Source organism: Megalobrama amblycephala, linkage group LG14, assembly GCF_018812025.1.
Source record: "Megalobrama amblycephala isolate DHTTF-2021 linkage group LG14, ASM1881202v1, whole genome shotgun sequence".
Classification (NCBI taxonomy): Eukaryota; Metazoa; Chordata; class Actinopteri; order Cypriniformes; family Xenocyprididae; genus Megalobrama; species Megalobrama amblycephala.
In genome coordinates, this window is record NC_063057.1 from 39,417,857 (window position 1) to 39,440,869 (window position 23,013).

At 38.3% G+C, this 23,013-nt stretch overlaps 1 protein-coding gene across 1 annotated transcript; it reads left to right on the forward strand.

Annotated features, from left to right (window-relative positions):
- Positions 1-4,135: 4,135 nt before the first annotated feature.
- LOC125245245 (tripartite motif-containing protein 16-like) lies at positions 4,136-12,549 on the forward strand. The gene is made up of 6 exons (XM_048155786.1): positions 4,136-5,114; positions 5,856-5,951; positions 6,037-6,270; positions 7,193-7,352; positions 7,506-7,553; positions 11,891-12,549. Exons 1-6 carry the CDS (start codon positions 4,545-4,547, stop codon positions 12,415-12,417), a joined length of 1,635 nt encoding a protein of 544 aa, XP_048011743.1. The 5' UTR covers positions 4,136-4,544; the 3' UTR covers positions 12,418-12,549.
- Positions 12,550-23,013: the final 10,464 nt, after the last annotated feature.

The window sequence follows — 23,013 nt, forward strand, 5'->3', positions numbered from 1 at the left end:
TGTTGGAGTTCAGTTATGTACTCGCTTTGAGAGTAAAAAGGTGCTTTTTCCGAGTACTGTTCTGAGTGGCTGACCTCTCAGGGGTGAGTTTTTGTGGTAAAACCTTACTGAGGTTTGGTTTTAACTACATCAGCCTCCTTGAGTCTGGGTGGATTGTCATGTGGGCACTTTACAGTTTAACTCCCTCGGGTCGGCAGTCACACCTCGGTTTTTTTCTTACCAGTGTGAAAGAGACTCAAAATACTCCGTCAATGTTGCACATACAATTAAGAGTTATACACCATTTTAATCTGTGGAATATCTTCTTTTATTTGTGTACACTCAGATTAAAAACAAAATGTTGTGCTTTTTGCAAAATAAAGAAAACTAACATGATGCGTGATCTCTCGTCTCCCTCTGAACGAACTCCAATCTGATAGTTCTCAGAAAATGAACTGTAACTTAGGGAATACTAATGACACAAAAATGAGACTTATGTCTAAAAAATGTTGAAATGTCAGGTTTTAAATCGTGTAAGTAAAATCGAAAACAAAAATTCTGTGTTTATGTAATCTGTATAAAAAAAGAGTCATGTCAAAAGTCCGTGATTCAGCTCATTATCCGCTAATGCGGCCACGCCCACGGAGCCAGCGCTATTCAGACGCAAATTCTGAGGCAATACATGTATACATCGTCTCAATCGTGTATTTATTGTCTTCAAAAGTGTTTATCTGCATATTATAGTGATATCTGTTAGCCTCTGTTAGTTCCTGGAGAGTCGCATGTTGTTTTTCTTTAGATTAATTTGTGGACTAAATGTACACAGAGCGCCCTCCGGCTGCAAGTATGAATTGAAAACACATTACTCATAGTGATGACAGTAAATATTGAATAAATATTACTCCTCTGTATAGAAAATTGACATAAACATATGAGAATCCATTAATATTTCTCCAAAATATGCATGCTTTTAAGCTAAAAGTCTATATGAAATGCCATAGAGGTAACATGAATGTTCAGACACTTTGCATCACAGAAATACATTATATTTGAAAGTATATAATAGAATACCATTATTTTAAGTTGTAATAATATTTCATAGTATTGCTGTTTTTTCTGTATGTTTGATATACACCATGATGAGCTTGAGACATGATCACAGAGGGTTTTTTCACAGCCTACCTGACTGAAAGGTATTTATTATTTATGCAGGTCAGTACAGCTCTTTATGCAATTCTTTTGTCTTCTCAGGTGAAAACCACCCATTATTCATGATGATTCACGCCTCCACGCATACTGTGTTTCTTGACAAAAAGTGTCTTACAAATTTTAAATCTCTCTATTGTTTTATATGAACAAGCAGGCAGCATAATTTTTACATAATTTTGAAGCAAAAACTCTAGTCTACAACCTACAATACCCAGAAGTCTTGTGAACAGAGATTTAATATATTTTTTTGGCTTTATTTCAGTGACTTAGGTTTTTTGTTTTTTCAATAACCACGCATAAACGTTATTCCTTCACAAAACACAAACATGTACATACATGTTCCTCACATATTATTGTAGCCTAGTTTGTGCTGAATACAGTGTAATGACACTTTTGTCATTTATATGTTTATGAACAACTGAAAAAGCACAAATGTCAGGGCATGTCAAAACTTCTCCAGGGCCCCAAAAATCCTCAGACCCCTGAGGGTTAATTACTGTCATTGAGTCATATGTCCTGCTCCTAGCAAGACAGGTGTTCAAGGTGGCCCTCACAGGCCACCATTGAATGTCCTTCTAATATGACTTGCTTTTCATATGGGAGTCATGCTCCATATAAAGCTATTTTCATGATGTAGGCCCCTTTCTGGCCTCCATGATTATGTGCCCACAGTATGGTCTACCTGTTAGGTTGAGCTTTGTACTTCCCTGTTAGGGTTGTCTGTGTAATAGTGCTTAGCTCCCTAAGCTGATCATGGGTTGTAGGCTTCTATGAGGCCTCCTCCTGAGGTTCAGCCCTAGGCTGGTTTGTGCTCCCTGTATCAGGGTTTCTAGCGCACAGCCTCCTAAACGTGGCCACTGGACTTACACCATATGTCTTAGAGGTTGCTAGGCCCTATGGGCTGCCTTTTTGAACATACTGGTGTATGTTTGTGTATATTTCTCTCTGAGAATTATCTGTATACACTTCTGGTTGGCCAGAGGCCCAGGTGATAAATCTAACCTCCTTTGGTTCAGTTATTTATTGTTCTTGGTGCCTAAACACTGCCACGAGCTGATGCCATGTGTCTGTTAAGGTTATAGGCCCATCCAGGGCTTCCTTAATACATATTGGTGTACGCTGTACTCCTCTTGCTTTAAAGAGTAAAAGGTGCTTTTACTGAGTACACTGCTCGTCGGATTGTGTTAGGTGGATTGTCATGCTGGCACGTTGCAGCCTCTTATGCTGCCATTGAAGTTGTCTGTCTGCCCCAGCAAGATAGGTGTTCAGGGTGGCCCCTCAAGGCCACTTTCTAAATGTACTTCTGTTTCACATATAGCTACTATCATGCTGTAGGCCCCTCTTCGGCCTCCATGATTATGTGCCCATTGCGTGGTCTACCTGTTAGGTGAGCTTTGTACTTCCCTTATGGGTTATGTACGTAATAGTGCTTAGCTCCCTAAGCTGATCATGGTGGTAGGCCTTAATCAGGCCTCCTCCTAAGATTCAGCCCTAGACTGGTTTGTACTCCCCTGTATAAACAGGTGTTTAGCACAGAGCGTAATTGCACAGAGCCTAATTGAGCCTAATGTTAATTAAGTGCTGAGTAGATCCTAAGATGAGCGGATTATCTCCCCTCAATACGAGGGTTCATAGCACTCAGCTGAGTTCTGCTCTCTAGGATGCCTGTCTCTACGTGTGGGTCTGAGTTGCTCCTGCCTTTCTGCAGTCACTCTTAAGGCGAGTTCAGACTGCACTATTTTAGCCCCGATTTTGGCTCGCCGACAGGTTTTGAGAAATCGTCGACAAATGCCCGAAATCACAGGCAAATCGGTGCTCGTTCACGCGAGTGAGAATCACGCAGCAAATCAGCACACAGGCAATTCGTATTCCAAGCTTCTTGCGGGCCACCGTTTATAATAATAATCCCGGTCTTGCACGCGTGATATTGCGTTGTTTCCTTGTCACATCTTGCGTGCTTGGTTGTGAAACGTAGTTTGCGTGCCAGACAGAGTTGTCGGCGATTCTTCCTATTGTAAAGTCACGCAGTGTGAAACCTTCTGTCACCGATCCATCGTGCAGTTTGAACACAGCAGCGACTGAATGCTGGCCAAGATAGTCATGCAGCGTGAAAAGAACAGTGACCCGACTACTTTGAAAATCGTGCAGAAGTAGGGTGGAAGTAGGAGGGTGCTGAGCCTGTGGTACTTGATGCAAGCAGCAAGTGGTAGCCAGTGCAAAGAGATGAAGAGAGGCGTGACGTGGGCTCTTTTGGGCTCGATAAAGACAAGACGTGCTGCAGCTTTCTGAATCATTTGTAGAGGTTTGATTGTGCATGATGGCAGTCCAGCCAGAAGATCATTGCAGTAATCAAGCCTAGAAATGACCAGGGCCTGGACCAGAAGTTGAGTTGCATGTTCTGTTAGAAAGGGCCTGATGTTCCTGATGTTGTGTAGTGCAAATCTGCATAACCGAGCTGTCTTTGCAATGTGGTCTTTAACGGTCAGCTGGTCATCAAGGATTACTCCAAGATTTTGGGCCGAATTTGATGGTGTAATTGAGAATGTACCTAGCTGGATGCTGAAATCATGCTTAAGAGTCGGATTGGCAGGGAAGACAAGAAGCACGGTCTTTGCCAGGTTAAGCTGCAGATGATGTTCTTTCATCCATGCCGAGATGTCCGCCAGACAGCTTGAGATTCCTCCAGCTACTGTGGGATCATCGGGTTGGAATGAAAGGAAGAGTTGCTTGTCATCAGCATAGCTATGGTAGGAGAAACCATGTGCCTGAATGATAGGACCAAGTGATACATAAAATCATTGTAATAAATCGGGCAGTAAAACATGTCTTTTATGTGACAGTGTCTGGAACAAGAACAAATGTATGGCAGGGGTTGATTTTGTCCATGGGGAATTTCCCCCGCCTTCATGCCAGTAAACACATCATCGAAGAGAAGTCGCTCTAAGAGGGAGAGGAAGGTATTTTGATTCAAGATTACAACCGCACATGTATTAAATAAATACTACAAATTTGATTCTGGCATATTTGATTTCATGGAGACTTTAAGGAACAGTAATTGTGGACACAGTTTTCAGTTCTGCAGTACCAGTGTAGTATTTAGCAGAATTACTTTTAAGAATGTTGTCTTGCTTCTCTCTAAACACAATGTGTGCGGGAACACCCATGGAAACTAAAAACTTAGCAGGAATGAAGTTCTTCAGGACCAGGAATGAGGAAGCTGCTTTACAGACATGCCTGTTTTACACACGTCACTCAAACACAGAACCAGGAAACAAGAATCGCATGAGTTCAGAGAAATAGAAACTGAAATGTAGTTGAGCTGTTGTGTGTTTGTGTCTCTGTATTCATGCAGTAAAATGGCAGAAGCCAGAATTTCTCAGGATGAGTTCATGTGTTCAGTGTGTCTGGATCTCCTGGAGGATCCAGTGACCACTTCCTGTGGACACAGTTACTGTAAGATCTGTATTACAGGCTGCTGGGACCAGGAGGATCAGAAGAGAGTCTACAGCTGTCCTCAGTGCAGACAGACCTTCAGTCCAAGACCTGCTTTAGCTAAAAACACCATTCTGGCTGAAATGGTGGAGAAACTGAAGAAGACTAAACTTCCTGCTGACTGTTACGCTGGAGCTGGAGATGTGCAGTGTGACGTCTGTACTGGAAGAAAACACAAAGCAATCAAGTCCTGTCTGGTGTGTCTGAACTCTTACTGTCAGAATCACCTTGAACAACATGAGAGTTTGTTTAAAGGAAAGAGACACAATCTAACTGAAGCCACTGGACGACTGCAGGAGATGATCTGCCCAAAACACGACAAGATCCTTGAGGTTTTCTGCCGCACTGATCAGAAGTGTATATGTGTGCTGTGTATGGATGAACATAAAAACCACAACACTGTATCAGCTGCAGCACAGAGGACAGAGAAACAGGTATGAAATTAAAGTTGTCACATTATGATTATTTACAGAATCATCATTTTGTTGATGAACATGTCATTACAAAAGTTCACAATGGTGTTGCAGATGAAATATGTGGATAACACTGAATAAATATCAGGTTATATACTAATTATTAATCACTTAATTCCCTTTATCTTAACCTCTCTACTTAACCATCAGACTTGCCCATCTACTGTTTTTGTAGTTTTTTAACATTTGTTAACTGTGTTTGTAGTTCTAATCAAATTCTCATCCAACACACAGTGGGTTGTGGCCAAATAGTAGCCATTAGAGTGTGCGGCAATCTTCACTTCGGACTCTAAACAGTAATTGTAGATCATCTATGTATCTTTGGAATAATCATACTATGACTTGCGACACAGTAATTCTAATTTTGAATATTATTTAGGATGCATAGTATGCAAAGTGAGACACAACATAAGTCTTCTGAAGCGATAGGAAAAATTAAATATGTTTGCATGTTTAGTCATGTGAAACGCGTGAGCCAGTGAGGTTTGATGTTATTGACGTCACCATATTTGATTTGAGCTCTAGAAACAGAGACATTGTTTAAAATATCTTCTTTTGTGTTATGCAAGTGAAAATCATACAAGTTTGAAAAGACATGAAAGATCTTTAACCCTCAATCTCAGCACTTCACTGATACTGAATTCATATCTGTTGACTTGATGATTTATGTGATGTTTCTCCTGTCATTGGTTTGTCCTTTAGGACCTGCTGAAGAAGACGCAGAGGTGGTTCCAGCAGAGGATCCAACAGAGAGAGAAAGATCTTCAGCAGATGAGAGAGGCTGTGATGTCTCATAAGGTGAGTCTGGAGAAGAAGAGAAGTTTGAGAAGTCTCAGTCAGACTCACTGAAGCCACTGTGTGATTGTGATGTGTGTCCTAACAGCGCTCAGCACAGACAGCAGTGGAGGACAGTGAGAGGATCTTCACTGAGCTCATCCGCTCCATTGAGAGAAGCCGCTCTGAGGCTACACAGCGGATCAGAGATCAGGAAAAGACTGCAGTGAGTCGAGCTGAAGGACGACTGGAGCGACTGGAGCAGGAGATCAATGATCTGAGGAGGAGAGACGCTGAGCTGGAGCAGCTTTCACACACACAGGATCACATCCATTTCCTGCAGGTAACAGAGATCTAGAAGAACAGGATCATAGTGGACTTGAGCAAGAGACTCACAGAGAAACATTTCATGAGAGCAGAATGAGCCGTTGACTGAAGTGTTGATCTGTGTGTTCGGTTATTATATAATCATCAGTCAGACTCTCATCTGATCTTCTTCTTTTGAAAGAGACGCTCTTACAAATGCAGTTCAGCTCTGGAAAACTCTTAGGAACCTTTTTTCTGAAAGATTTATTGAGCTTCCACATGACAACAGTTCAAAGCTTCACTAATATTTATTTATTATTTATTTATTTATTTACTTTTTGCAACAATGTGAAATCCAAGAACATGATGATATCAGTTTCACCAAGCTAGATTTCCATCATCTCTTTACTTATCTTTTTATTATATTGTTTACCAAAGTCAGATAATCTTCAAACCTGCTGAAACCTTTTATAATAATTTTCATTAACACATTAATGAACTTGACAGTGAAGTCCTCAAACAGGAAGTGAGGCTGTATATTAGTTTGACCTTGGTTTTGTGTCCTAAGAGTTCTTGTGAATTTCAGAGTCACTAACTGCTCAAAAGTTATAAATAATGGTCAGTCTACTCGTTTATTATCAACTGCTTTTCCTGATCAAATCTACTCAACCCTGTCATGTGACTCCATTAAAGCACTTGATCTGTTACATTTATGTTATTGCCAGATGTTTGACCATCAAGTGTTTTCCTAGAAAGTTCACATATAGTGTAAGTGTCAAACTCTAGAACTTACAGCTCTAACATGATATAATGAATATAAGAAGAATGAATCTGATGCTGTGAAAGTGCTGGATTGAGGAGAGTTACTAAAGATCAACAAGAGCTGCTCAAATCTGACAGTAGTGCAGGTTATTGGCTGAAGTGTGGAGGTGATGAGCTTTGATTTCTGTTTTCTGTAGAGTTTCCAGTCTCTCTCAGCTCCTCCTGAATCTACAGACGTAAATGACGATCCCTTCAGTTCTCTCTTCTCTTTTGCTGTTGTGAGAGAATCTGTCCGTCAGCTGAGAGACAAACTGGAGGATTTCTGCAAAGAGGAGCTGAAGAAGATCTCTGACAGAGGTAAAGTCCTGGAGATTCATCTGCTCTCAGAAATGATCCTCCATCATCTCATATCATGTAGAAGATCATATTAGAAATGTCTTAGGAACGGATGCAGGGATCATTTTCTCTTGACATGATAATCACACTCTTCATATTTGTTGATTTCCACAGTCACTTTCACCAACATTGTTCCCAGGACCAGGAACGACTTCCTACAATGTAAGTCACTAAGAAAACAAGCAGAAAAACTCACTGAGTGTGTTCATGTTCTTCCTGTAGAAGGAGAAAGAAAACATGACAGAAGAGTTTTCATGTGAATTAGTGTTTCTTAACGTCGGTCCCTGGAAGCAATATCTACAAAAGGTGTTGAGGAGTTCTTGGGAGGCATTTGTTTAAACGCATAAGTGCCAAAAATTTACGAGATGAACTTGAACTTGTAAGAAATTTTAGTATCACTTAAAGCCCTTATGTATATAGCATTATAAAACTATTTATAATGTATATGATAGATTATATCTTTTTAAAAATAATTATATAATAATTATTTGTCATGTGTTTTAATGCATTATACTTTCTAAAAGTCAACAATGAAATCCAGCTAATTGAGTAATCCACATATAAAGAACAGACCCAGAACAGACGGTGTATCATTTCCATCACCATGACTGTTTACTTCAGTGTTTCTGTCAGCTTTCTGTAGCACAGCTGCAAAACTTCCAGTGAAAACAACTTCTTCGTTTAGTATTCAGAGACAATATTATACTGTTGTTTCTTGTTTTCCATTGGAAAAATTATGAATGCTTCCTGTTTGCTGACTGGCTGCAGTTTGTGATAATCTATGTAATTAAGGTTTCAGTGCCAAATTTCGAAAACATTTATTTAACACTCATTAACCTAATCGGTAACACTTTATAATAACGTTCAGTTATAAGTCATTTATGAATTATTAGTTAATGATTAACAAATCATTTACAAAACATGAATATACATTTATAAATGTTTGATAAGTGATATACTAATATTTTATGAATGTTTTATAAATTTGGTTATAAGTCATTTATAAATTATTAGTTAATGATGAACGAATCATTTACAAAACATTACAATATACGTTCATAAATGATTAACTAGTGTTATGCTAACAATTTCAAATGTGTTGTAAGTTATCTCAAATAAATCAAACAGATCATTAGTAGATGGTTTATAAGTTATTAGTCAAGACATTATTTATCACTTATAATAACTGAGGTGTTTATGACAAAATTGTTTTAGTATCATTATCTCAATAAACAATTGTTAATCATGAACAAATGAAGAACAAACCATTAGTAAATGGTCAGTATATGATTTATTGATGAAGTTGTAAGCTGGTCAGTGTTCAAAAGCACAAACATGCAGGTATGCTAAAGCACTATTTTTAAGAAGAGTAATTTATTTGTTTTTAAGTGGATAAACATTTATAAATGCCTTACAGTCAGGTGATTCCAGTGAATTATATTAAATCCTTTCACTCATCAGCACAGGCTTGTGTTCTGTGTGGAGTGTGTGGGGTCTAGTGATGAAGTCAACCTCTGAACCGGTTTTACCTTTCACTGAAGCTCACATCAGGTGCACAGAGTTAAACAGTCCATGTGTGTCAGAGAAGACAGCTGTCTATACCCTCACCAGTCAGCACTTACACTGCACTACACACTACAAAGTGTTCAACACTTGTTATAGATGATGTGTAAACGCATGAATAAATCATTTACAAAGCTTTCTGCATACCCTATTCTAAAGTGTAAACTATTCATCACTTATAAATGTGTTACACATCATTTGTAGACCTTTCTTACCTGTTACAAATTATTTGTATATGTATACAAGTCATTTATAACACTTTCTGCATACCCTATTCTAAAGTGTAAACTATTCATCACTTATAAATGTTACATATCATTTGCAGATCTTCTTTGTAAATTATGTACAAACTGCAATTTGTAAATTTACCATTTATTTGCCATATGCAAAGTATATCTTTCAGTTACAGGATATAAAAATCTATACGAATCCCGATATTTAAATTATATATTTTCATATAAAATTATAATATTTTTATGCAAATATATTTTACTATTATATAGATATCTTTGAGCCCCTAACTCACCCCTTATACCTAAACATGACCACTTTTTAGCGACTTCACAAAAATAAAAACGCAATATAGATATATTAACAGTGACTGTTATCTTAGTTGATATACTGTTGTATAAAAAGAATAATTTTAAGCTCCCTACTCCACCCTATAACCTTAAGCATAACCATTTTGACAATATACGTTGTGTAACAGGCAGATAAATGTACATTAGTCACAATAATTTATTTAAAACATTACAAAAAGCAGTATACAGAACAGACAAAACGACGCGTGTGCTACATTACCAGCGAAATGACAGCAAATCATAATTTTGTGTGAGTTACAGAATGAAATTAAAGTGTTTAATCGCTGCAAACATTCCTCTGATCTGCATTTCCATCCTTTTAAGCGTTGCGTTGAATCTAACACAGCAACTTAAATTCGGCATGTCGCAAACACTCTATGGTAGTCGCAAATCATATGTGACAGCCAATAAGGAGCGAGGTTTGACGTCATTGCCGCAAACCTGTGTCGTATTGTTAGACGCGCAAATTTTAATTTGAAAGGTATGAAACGGCGGATTGATACGATTAGTAATGTATAATGGTTATATTACGTTACAAGAATATTTTCCTCACACGATGGTGTCGTACGACTTCTGAACTTGAAAATAATGCACGAAATAATGGACTACGTTTATTATCAGTTTATGGTGCATTTTCATGTTATGGTGAGGAGCTGTTCCATGAAAAACAAGATAAAAATTAAATGATTACGTGCTGGTTAAACGGTGGCAGAGTGTTTATTTATTTATTTATTTTGTGATGGAGTGAGATGGATGATGTAACAGGAACATCTACAAATGATATGTAACACATTTATAAGTGATGAGTAGTTTACACTTTAGAATAGGGTATGCAGAAAGTGTTATAAATGATTTGTATACATATACAAATAATTTGTAACAGGAAAGAAAGGTCTACAAATCACACGTAACACATTTACAAGTAAAGAATAGTTTACACTAGAATAGGGGATGCAGAAAGCTTTGTAAATGATTTATTCATGTGTTTACACATCATCTATAACAGGTGTTGAACACTTTGTAGTGTGTAGTGCAGTGTAAGTGCTGACTGGTGAGGGTATAGACAGCTGTCTTCTCTGACACACATGGACTGTTTAACTCTGTGCACCTGATGTGAGCTTCAGTGGAAGGTAAAATCGGTTCAGAGGTTGACTTCATCATTAGACCCCACACACTCCACACAGAACACAAGTCTGTGATGATGAGTGAAAGGATTTAATATAATCCACTGCAATCACCTGACTGTAAGACATTTATAAATGTTTATCCACTTCAAAACAAATAAATTACTCTTCTTAAAAATAGTGCTTTAGCATACCTACATGTTTGTGCTTTTGGACACTGACCAGCTTACAACTTCATCAATAAATCATATACTGAGCATTTACTAATGATAATTTACTAATACTCATTAACTAATCACTGATCATTAATTAATAAATTATATATTACTTATAGCCAAATTAATAAAACATTCATAAAATGTTAGTATCACTTATTAATCATATATGAATGTATATTCATGTTTTGTAAATGATTTGTTGAACATTATCTAATAATTTATAAATGACCTATAACTGAATTAATAAAACATTAATAAAATGTTAACATATCACTTATCAATCATTTATGAACATATAATCATATTTTGTAAATGATTAGTTCATCATTAACTAATAATTTACAAGTGACTTATAACTGAACGTTATTATAAAGTGTTACCAAATCTGTTATGTGACATTCATTTTAAGTGATATATAGGTTAATAATAATAGTAATCACACATAATTAAAGCTGCAGTCTGAGATTTTTGCCCCCTACTGGTTAGTAAACAGAACTGTATGCGTCTTACGGAAGAACATTGTAGCCGGAGCTACTTCTCTGTGTATGTCTATAGCGAGTCACACAGTTACTGTGATACTCTGCGACGCGTCCTACCAGTCCAGTCTGAAATATTGTCTGGATATAAACGCTTATAAGAGTACCATAATGATCAGGATAAGACAAAAATGGTTTGGAAAATGGATTCATGTCGTACATTCTCATTATATAATTTTTGTAAATTTTGAACACAAAAAAGTTACGGACAGCAGCTTTAAATATTATAAATAAAAAATATATAATATAACATGACAAATAAATAGTTTTGGGTTGGTGAGTTTTTTTATGTTTTGAAATAAGTCTTTTCTGCTATTTGATCCAAAATACAGTAAAAAAAGTAATATTGTGAAATTTCTCTGATTTTAAAGAACCATTTTCTTAGGTTGGGTAAAGGACCTAAATGATGGATAATGATAATGATTTGCACAGGATAGATTGATAATTCCTGATTCTGATGTGTTTTATCTCCATCAGATTCCCATCAGCTCAATCTGGATCTGAACACAGTGAATAAACACCTGCATCTGTCTGAGAGGAACAGAGTGATTACTAACACTTTCCCAGAGCTTCAGCCGTATCCTGATCATCCAGACAGATTTGATGTATATCCTCAGGTGTTGTGTAGAGAGAGTGTGTGTGGACGCTGTTACTGGGAGATTGAGTGGAGTGGGAATAATATGTTTATATCAGTGTCATATAAGAGCATCAGCAGGAAGGGACGGGGTAAAGAGTGTGTGTTTGGATATAATGAACAGTCCTGGAGTTTGATCTGCTCTTCCTCCAGTTACTTATTCAGACACAATAACATAAAGACTGAACTCCCAGTAAAGTCCATCAGCAGTAGAATAGGAGTGTATGTGGATCACAGTGCAGGAACTCTGTCCTTCTACAGCGTCTCTGGAGACACAATGATCCTCATCCACACAGTCCAGACCACATTCACTCAACCACTCTATTCTGGGTTTAATGTTGGTCCTGGATCATCAGTGAAACTGTGTTGATGAATCAGAATAGACTGTAGAGAGACTCTACCCATAATGCTTTGAGCTCATGATGAATCAGTAACAGTGAGATGTTATAGAGTCTCTTATTTTCTCTTCATTACATTAATACTACAGTTGAACTTCTGTCAGTGAAATGTGTCATGATAAGTGACAGTGTGTATCTGTGCTTCTCTCAAACTCTATTTGTGTTGATGGAAATCACAGTCATTCGACTATTATTGTTGTCACGTAAATCATTTTTATTATTACTATTAAAATTACCTTCAATTGAAAAGATCACACACAGGATTCATTAAAATGTGTTATTCAATAAAATAATTTGTCATTTAAACCAAAGAGGTCTGATGAAGATGATGAAGTGTAATGTTTCAATAGAGCATTTCAAACACTCTCATTAGCTTCTTCTGCATCGAGCAGCATGTTCATAGATGAGTGACCCATGTGGCAATACAATGATGACCTTTGACTTTCCTGAAAGATAAGTCAATCTCATAAAGGTGATGAAGTATTTAATTTTTTCCAGCTATAGAAATTACATGAAGTCCTTCAACCAAGAAAAGTTAGGAGGGGGCATGAGGGTTTCCAGTGTAACAATATTGGTCTTCTGGTAACCAATGAAGCAAAAGTAATAATATCAGCATGACGCTTTATAGCGTCCAGTCGAAAGAAGTCAGTCAGAACTGGTGGTTTAGTGACTTTTTAATGAGTTTACTTGCAGGTCATAAACCAACGTAAGAGCTGAACACAGAATAAACAAAACAACATGTCACTCTCACTCAAACATTAGCCATTTTCATCAACATTTTATCAGTATGAACCAAAGCTTACCTCTACACTATAAGACATAGCATACCTTTGCCACTTTCGACTGAGGCTATATTCCTAATCTCTTTAACCTTTGTTGCCATTTCACCTTCTCTTTATAGCTAGCAATCTTTTCCTTTTCCCTTTTCTTTTGTATTAGATCCCTTGTGCATAACGTTCTTTCAAAATAAAAGCCAGTTTCTGCTAAACAGGAAGTGTCAAAATAACAGCATTTAAATGCAAGTAATTGTCATACTTTGAGGTCTTTTACACGCTTGTTGTTCAAGCCATCAGCAGCAGCCGCAGCCGCTCCTGAGCCCCCGGTCAAGATGGCTGCCGCCACACCTGAGCTCTCAGTTAAGATGGTCGCCGCCACAGCTATGAATCTCTTCCTCATGCAGGATCCTGTCCCTGACCTCAGTCCAGTGATGATTCCTGTCCCTTACCACAGTCCTGAGGCATCTCTCTCAGGCAGACTCCGCTCCTGTCCCCAAGTCAGCTCCAGACTCCGCTCCTGTCCCCGAGAGTCTTCTATTCCACCCCTATACCATGGCTATACCATCCACCATCCACGGCGTGAGGACACACCTTCCGGGAGGGAGGAGTACTGTCACAGCCACCAGCACCTGCACTCCATTTCCCAGCATCCCTCCGGTTCCTCACCTGCACTCACTCACCAATCACCTGCAAGCCATCAACACTAATAAGCACTCCCTATTTAAGCAGTCACCTTCCTCACCACAGTTGTCTGGTTTCGTCTATGGATAGCACAACGTCATACGTACCTTGGACTACTTACCTGAGCCATCCAGATCTTCCTTCATCTGTCTTCCATTGTCTGTTCTCCCTCCTGTGTTGATCTTTTCCTGTAAAGGGACATTACGCCATTACTAGTGATGTCCAAATGAAGCAATGAACCAGTATTGAACCACTTCATCAAATGTTTTGAAAATGGGTTAATTCATTCAAAGCTTCATTTCAGTGACATCTAGTGGCGAAATTGTAGATAGCAAAATAATGTCTGTATGAGTGTAATTAGGGTTTGTGTGAATGATGTAAATAAACTTTGATTGATTGGTTGTTCTACAACACACCTACATCTTGTGCATCATTTTGGATGTCTATATAGTCATATTACGGGCCAAAAAAGCTGCTGAAGTGTGTGAGCAGCAAAGTCTCGCATAACAAAGCCTCTCGCGATGTGACACAGTATCGACTGGTCTGAACCAGTCATGTGATTCACTCAGAGAACCGAAGCAGTTGCTGCTTCAGACGTCATCGGTCACATGTGTTTTTCCGCACCAAAGCAAGCTTCGAAGCAGTAGTTCAAGAAAAATGCTGCTTCGAGTTCGAAGCTTGTGTCGGAGCATCGGTGTCAGACGGCCATCACTACCCATTACTACTTCAGCTAAGTGACTGTTTAAGATGCTTGTGTCCATTCTCACCTGCATCATCCATCTGCCAGTTTCCGTGCCTCTGTTTTCAATAAACTACCTGTTTAACACTTACCTGCCTGTCTCCGTCTGTGTCCCTGACAATGATGTTGTTTTTTTTTTGTTTTTTTTACACAATTGCCATCATTCAACATCCAGAAAAGACATTGTTAATATAGACTTCCCAAATAATCAGTATGTACTATATATACAACCAGGCAAACAAAAATTGAAAGGGCAATCCAAACTCTGCGTCAGAAAACAGGAAAATTGTTCAAATATAATAAAGTTTCTCAGAAACAAACAATATTGAAAATTCAAACAAACAAGCAATACCCACAGTCTCAAATAATCTTAACACGTTCCACTAACACACACACACACACAAACTCTATACTATACAATCAAAACACACATAGTTCACAGTCTTTGTAATGTGTTTCAGCAATTTGCATAATGTGTTAAACAATTCGCAGATTTGATTTTACACAGACTTTAAAAAAATTTAACTTGCTGTTACATTTGTCCAAATAATATTGCCAAAGAAACTTGATTTGATGCATCTTGTATTTAATGACTTAATAGTTGTTTTGCAGAGTTTTCTGTACACAGCATAACCAGTGTTGCCAAGTCCGTGGTTTTCCCGTGGAATTGGGCTATTTTAACACTATTGCCGCAATTTATTTTTCATGTCCGCAGGTTGAAACAACCCCAAATAACATGATATTTAGCCCCTGGAATGCAAATTTTACAGGGGAACCCCACCAAAAATGTGGATTTTCCTCTTCGGAACACCCCCTCTGAAATGCTATTGGGTTAGTTTTTGTCTAGTTTTGAGTAGCAATTGGGCAGGTTTTGTTGTGAAAACCTGGCAACCTTGAGCGTAACACATGTACACATTAGAAAATCACGAACGTAGGGATGAACATATACTGTAGCACTATCAGTTGCAGTAGACGACAGCGATGAGCACGTTGACTCCAGCAGGTAAGCCGCCGAATTCAACACACCAGTTGACCTGCTGGCTGATATCCCAGAATGTAGTCAATAACATCAAAATTTACCATTTTGCGCCGTCCGTTGCCGATTTTGCCCATTTTTTTCAGGCTACTTTCTAGAGGAGAGCATTGGTCTCTTCTGTAAACCACTGCTGAACTGACATTTTAAATTGTTTTTGTTTATTAATTTACCTGAACTCTGACAGCTTTTAAAAATTGCGTCTTTCACATTGCGGTATGTAGTGGAAGCTCCGCCTGCTGATGTCATAGGTTCCCTTGTTTGAGACCAGGAAGGTTTCAGGGCCGGCTCGGAACCAGGATCTGGGCACCGGCCCGGATTTTTTTTTTTTTTTTTCAGTAGAAAAGTGAAGCTCGGTTCCAAATTGGGTCCCGGCTCCAGCACTAGCTAAAGTGGAAAAGCGGTATCAGAAATATTTCAGTGGTTCTCCCTTTGCATGTGTGTTTAATTTCTTTGTATGAGAACCTGGCCAAAAATTATGTCCGCACAATTTTGCATGTTCCAACGCATTATCGCAAATAAATTAATTGACTACAAGCACAACTAAGCAATATATTTACAAAATCTTTTAGTTTTTTATAATATTTGAATAAAGGGTAATATCAATCTTCCTAGGCTGAACATTACTTTTGGCCACTACTGTATTTGAATATAATTTTATTGAAAAATGTTCATCCCTAATATAAACCATTTAGGAGACACCCTTGTACAAATGTAATTAGAAATGACGAACATGAGGAATGTGGTGAACGGGTTGCATATTTTTTAGCTATATATATATATATAGATATATATATGTCTTTTTTTCCTTTTTTTCCTAATCCACACGAGTGCATTACAGAGACCCTAAAGGGACATGGTGGTGAAATAAAATTTGGGATGGGAGGAAAAAATATTTTTCAAAGCTTTTGTGTTCCCTTCCAAAACTTTTGCTTTCTCTCTCAAAACCTGTTGTGAGATCTGACAAACACTTCCTGTATAATTTCCCGCTGGGAGTGGTTCAGAAAGCTCTGTACGTTCACAATGGAGCAGTTTGTTGTTTTATTTTGAACTTGGACTCAAATATAAGAAAATGCTTTTATAATAGAGATCACTGTTCTCCCACCATTCTGCAAACAAAACATTGAACAACTAAACACAATAACATGTAATTTTCTTGAGGGTTCTGTCCAAATGTTTTATTTAACGTTATACATTTTTTACATAGACTGTAAAAAAATATGGACGTAGCGTCCGTGACGTCACCCATAGAGTTCTGAACAGCAGTTTTGATGCATAGACAGTAAAAGAAATGGACACAGCGACCCCATTGGAACTCAATTGAGAGAAGTGAAGCCCATTTTTAGCGATTTTTAGCACTTCCGTTTCTGACGCGCAGACTCAAACTAAGCTTGATGACGTCCGCAACCTGTCTGACAGATGTAAATCTTCTAGTAGCTGTGCGTGCAAACTGCCATTGTTAATCTTGCAGAGACGGCGAGCTTGAGCGGGGAGTTCTTTGGCGTGAGTGAGCAGGAGTAAGTATTCTGATTAATTATTTTGTATAGTATTTTAAAATGTAACGCCAGTACGCCATATTAAGATAATCACCCCGATTGCCTGCGAGCTTCTCCTCCTGTCTGTACGGTAATTTCTCTACTGTGCGACAGAGAGTCGAGTGGTTATGACGCAATCGTTAGCCTATTTTTACAAAAACTGTTTCTACGGGGCCATAATGTAACATAGAAGGTAATGGAGCCCTTTATACATTGTCGTGTATCTTTAGAAATAAATAATGGACAAATGGAGTCTTTAAACGCCTCAGATGTAAAGTTATTCACTGTCAAAGTGACGCCAAAATGAATAGGAGTCAATGGGGATGCTAACGCAAGTGAAGTTCTGCTACAAGATGGCGGCACCCGGCCGACTTCAACTTCCGGTCGACTTCCTTGGGCACTGTTTTGATGCCTAAATGAGGCCGCGGCCATCTTAGCTGCGCGTCACCGCACGTCACTCCCGGATAACTGAAAATGGGCAAAGAGGCGGGGAGGTGGTTTGAGCTGATATGACTGGTTGCTTAAACCACGCCCGCCTAGCGCGACGTGACCATGTTAGCAGGCAAAGGATCTATCTTAGATACGATCTAAAATATTAATGAAGATGAGTTTTATCATCAGAACGTTCTAAAGGTTTACTGTCAATCTACAGTGTTTTTAACATATAGATCCTCCAACACCAGTAGTGTTGGTTGTGCAAATAACAACATGGAAAATCAAATGGGACTTCATACCTTTATAAATAGAGATCGCGAGATGAATCCAATCTGTGGCACTTGGGTAAAATATGAGTGTCCATTGCAAAACAAAAAACATGTCACATTTCTTCTGAATGATCTGCTCTCATCGTTCTTCAAGAAGGGATGCAATCTGAACAGCCTTTATGTTGTAAAGCTGTATACGATCGTATCTAACAAACAAATGAGCCTGTGTCCAAAGTATATATTTTTTCAAAATAGTGCAGCAGTTTTAGTTATAATATCCAAGCAGTGTTGTCAGAGTTGTATATCCTCCTGCCATTGTCATTGTAGTAAATCTCACAACCAAAACTTTCAGCCAATGCCACGATCCAACAACGTGTGTCTCTTCCCCATGCATGCACATCTACACAGACACACATCAGTCTCGAATATTATGCAGCAAGCCATATTTTATAATTGTATAAAATAATCGAGAAAAAAAGCACAAAAACGGCTGAGATGCCAAATTCAGCGGCAGCTGAGGTAACATGACGGCTCAGACAGCAGCGCAATATACCTGTCACTCAAGTGACCACGCCCTTAATTATGCAGAACTTTAAGGCTTAATATAATTTAAACGGATAAGTTATAAAAAAATTCACCCCCCTCAGAGTTGTCATGAAGGGCAAAAATAGCAGTATAGACCAAAACCACAATTTGAACCAACTTGTAAACATGTTTTTTCTGCTATAAACTTGGCCAATTTAACATGGGACTCTATGAGATTCTGCTCTCTTTTGGAGCCTGTCCCTAGCGGCCAGTCGATGAATCGCAGTTTAAGTTACTTCCGTATTGGCTTCACGAGAGAAAGGGGGAGGTTGCCGCTTGATTTTTTATAAATATCTAAAATATTATAAATGCATATAGGCCTATATTTTAAAAAAATATTCATTTAAATGAATTTGTTGTTTTAAAGAAATGAATTGTTGAAATTAATTACTCAATTACATTCTAACAGTTGCTAGTCACTACCTACTGATGTAATTATGTAATAGATACAATCTTTATTTGAAGCATAACATTAGTTTCAATTACTCATTTTGATCGCAGCTGCCACAACATCAGTGTTTATATCTGGACTATGAACTTTTATTATAATACTTTTGTTACTGCTGTTTGTGAAGCGGTTTCAGACATATTGCTTACCACTGCTCTGTTTGGCAGTGGCAGTGCAAAAGTTTAAATTGGCTATTCCGGTTTGATCATAATTTAATATATATAGCGGAATCGCTATCATTTATGAATAGGGTCGCATATGAGTTTTAATTGAGATTGCAATCTTGTATACATATGGGTCTATAACCTGTTTTTTTGTATGTCATGTTTCTACAATACCGCAAAAGTAACCCAATGAACCTGATGATGATGTGCACTGAATATCTGTTTGGACATTTATTGGGAGTTTTTTTTTTTTTTTTCCTCTAGCATTTGTTTCCAGGTCTGAATTTATTTATAAAAATGTATATATTTTCAAAATTTTTTATTTTATTTTATTTATGAAAACTCCACTTCATATTAGCTATATTTAATATTTAACCTCTCTTCTGTAACAATGAATATACAGTTATTTGAGAGTTGCAGGTCACTACATTGTCTGCAAGTGCATTAAATCTATAGAATACAATTCTATGAGAATACTACAAATATGAGACATTTGCTATGGTTGTATATTTAGTCCCCTCATTTTAAGTATTTAGGGAATGATGATCTGACTCTGATCTACATAGTCTTAAATCAGAATATATATTTTTTACATATATTTCAACACAAAATGTATGACCACATTAACTCTAAGATATAAATATTTTGTTTGTTTAGATAAATCGTTCAGAGGAATTTGACCTATAATATGAGTTAGACTCATAGTCAACCAGTTAGACTAGGTTATTTATATTTAGCCTACATATCATCCAAGCACCCCATTCTGAGCTAATTCTATGAAAAATTGTCAAGGAATTCCAGGTGTAATTTACTCTCACCCAATAAGATTCAATGTAGAATTTCAAAAGTGTAAGCATGTGTGGGGAAAAAGGGGGAAAAATGGGAGTACAATGCTGTCAGTCTTTTTCTTACACTTGAAAGGCAATTTACACCTTTGCAAAGCTTCTTCTTGCACATGCATATCTAATTTATGCTTACAAACTATTAGTCATTTTATCTTCATAGGACTGAAATTGTGGTTCAAAGATTGTATTTTTCTTTAATCTTTTTTCTTTGGTGGGTTGTTGTTTTTTTGGTATTGATCAAATTAACTTTTGACTGTTATTTGAGTTTGAGTTGAGTTTATTGTTCAGACCCTTTTATGTCCACTAAAGTGTTGATAGAAAGAAAAAGTCAGACTCTCTGAACATTTTCGATTTTATTGTATGTAACAGGTGGTTATTTTATGCTATCCTGGGTTTACTTTGACTGGCCTACTCCTGTGTGGTGCCCAAATGATTTGATTTAAAACAAGTTATTAAATTTTATTTAAATTGGTTTTTGGGGTCAACAACAAACAGAAATAATCATATTTTTTCCCTTGTTCAACACATAAAAATGTATGTCAAGTATATTGCTTTCACTGTAAGTTTTCTGATGTATCACAGATGATAATCCGATACAACAAAAAAATGTGTAAAAACATTTCCATCCATCTCAAGAAATGACTCCCAGCAAAAATGATTCCTATTTATCATTGAAAACACTAAATATTTTATGATGCACTAAGTGAAAACATCATAAGGTATTAATGTCAGTATAATATATGAATAACAATAGTAATTTCTTTGCTGTTGTGATGTATATCTGAGTGAAACAGCTTCTGGAACAAGAACAAATGTAGGACAGGGCTTTATTTTGTCCATCAGGAATTGATTGGATGGTTGTGGTTTGCTTTTGGTGGATCTCATGTGAGTGACAGGTTGCCCCGCCCTCACATCATCAGAGAGATGTTGCTGCAAGAGGGAGGGGAAGTTATTTTGATTCAAGATTACAAGCGCACATGAATTTAACAAAATGATGTGCATGGATAAATCATTTATAATAAATACTGTGATATTCAATAAAAAACAAAATTTGGCAAATTTGATTTCATGGTGACTTTAAGGAACTGTAATTCTGGACACAGTTTTCAGTCCCACGCATCACACAAACACAGAACCAGGAAAAAGGAATAACATGAGTTCAGAGAAACTGAAACCGAAGTGTAGTTGAGCTTTTGTGCGTTTGTGTCTCTCTCTTCATGCAGTAAAGCCAGAATTTCAGTGGATCCTTCAGGAGATCCAGACACACTGAACACATGAACTCATCCTGATCCAGTGGCCATTCCCTGTGGACACAGTTACTGTAAGATCTGTATTACAGGCTTCTGGGATCAGGAGGATGAGATGAGAGTCTACAGCTGCCCTCAGTGCAGACAGACCTTCAGTCCAAGACCTGCTTTAGCTAAAAACACCATTCTGGCTGAAATGGTGGAGAAACAGAAGAAGACTAAACTTCCTGTTGAATGTTACACTGGAGCTGGAGATGTGCAGTGTGACGTCTGTACTGGAAGAAAACACAAAGCTGTCAAGTCCTGTCTGGTGTGTCTGAGCTCTTACTGTCAGAATCACCTTGAACAACATGAGAGTTTGTTTAAAGGAAAGAGACACAATCTGACTGAAGCCACTGGACGACTGCAGGAGATGATCTGCCCAAAACACGACAAGATCCTTGAGGTTTTCTGCCGCACTGATCAGAAGTGTATATGTGTGCTGTGTACGATGGATGAACATAAAAACCACAACACTGTATCAACTGCAGCACAGAGGACAGAGAAACAGGTATGAACTTTTTAGTAGAGTTCATACTAAAAGTATGAACTCTTTTTGTAAAGTACATACTTTTTACTGTGTAGCAGAAGAATTGGCAAGTTTTGGGACATATTACTTTGTCATAATTGCGTCTTTAATGGAGAGCTCTGTCACTTAATTACATGCATCCTGTCACTGTTTATACTGCCCTGTCAATCATCTTGTCACAGTTAAAATACTCCACATTCAATTTAATTACATTCCCGTACCATAGAATTCGTGCTGCGTCTGATAGGTCGCTTTGGGAACGCCCCCAGTGTGATTACGTCTGATGCACATCTGTCAACTAGTCCAATGGCAAGAGTGAACGTCACGAGCGAGTGACGTCATGACCAGGAAAGGATAAATACACATCCGGTGAGACCGGCTTCAGCTTTTCTGCCTCAGCAAAGCGCTCTGTGTCGAACTGTCTCTGTCTATTTATTGTTTTCTGTCCCGATATTGTGCAGCTCAATATATTATATATTTCTCAGCCTTCACCTGCCAGATCTATCGCCCTCTCTGGTGTCGGAAGCCCGCCCAGCAGCTTCTTCCGCCCAGGGAGAGGGCTCATCGCTTCAGCACTCCAGCTCTGAGGAGGTGGATGTGTTGAGCATCGATTTGGGGGAAGATGACTCGCCATCTCTTTCCTCAGAGTATGAGGAGCTGGTGGAGGTTTTAACTCTTGCTGTGTCTAAGCTGAATATTGAATGGCCAGCCGAGAAACAGGATGCTCATCCCAAAAGCAAATTAAACGAGCGTTTCCTATCATCTAATAAATCACCTCCACCGAGGGGCCTTCCTTGAACGTAGCGAGATTTTCAGCCCTTGCGTCAAGCATTATTCAGATATAAGAGGGTTGAAAGAGTATAGCTATGGGGCGATGCCTCGGGCTGAACAGACGCTTGTGAGCTATCTGTCCCCGGGCTCAGGTCAGGCTGGTGATGATGGCTATCTTGCAAGCATACCAAGCCTACCTCCTGAAGGATTTGGATGGCGGTGAGGGGATTGGCCCAGACGCAGTTCACAAACGAGCCACAGATTTGTCTCTCATGGCAACAGAGAGGCACTTGTGGCTCAATCTGTCCGATTTAAAAGACAAGGACAGGGCCTTTATCCTCGACGTCCCGCTTGCACCATCTGGCTGACATTGGTCGATGACAGGTTTCAGGAAGCCAAGAAGCAAGCAGAGGTGTTCAAAAAATATCTCCCACACCGCCATCCATCCTCTGGGGTTGCTGGGCGTGAGCAA

Excerpts from the sequence above, each read along its gene's own strand:
- LOC125245245 (XM_048155786.1), top strand. The coding sequence starts at position 4,545 with ATGGCAGAAGCCAGAATTTCTCAGGATGAGTTCATGTGTTCAGTGTGT. Across the intron at positions 7,353-7,505 it reads GAAGAAGATCTCTGACAGAG|TCACTTTCACCAACATTGTT; the intron begins GTAAAGTCCTGG and ends TGATTTCCACAG. Across the intron at positions 7,554-11,890 it reads CAGGAACGACTTCCTACAAT|ATTCCCATCAGCTCAATCTG; the intron begins GTAAGTCACTAA and ends TATCTCCATCAG.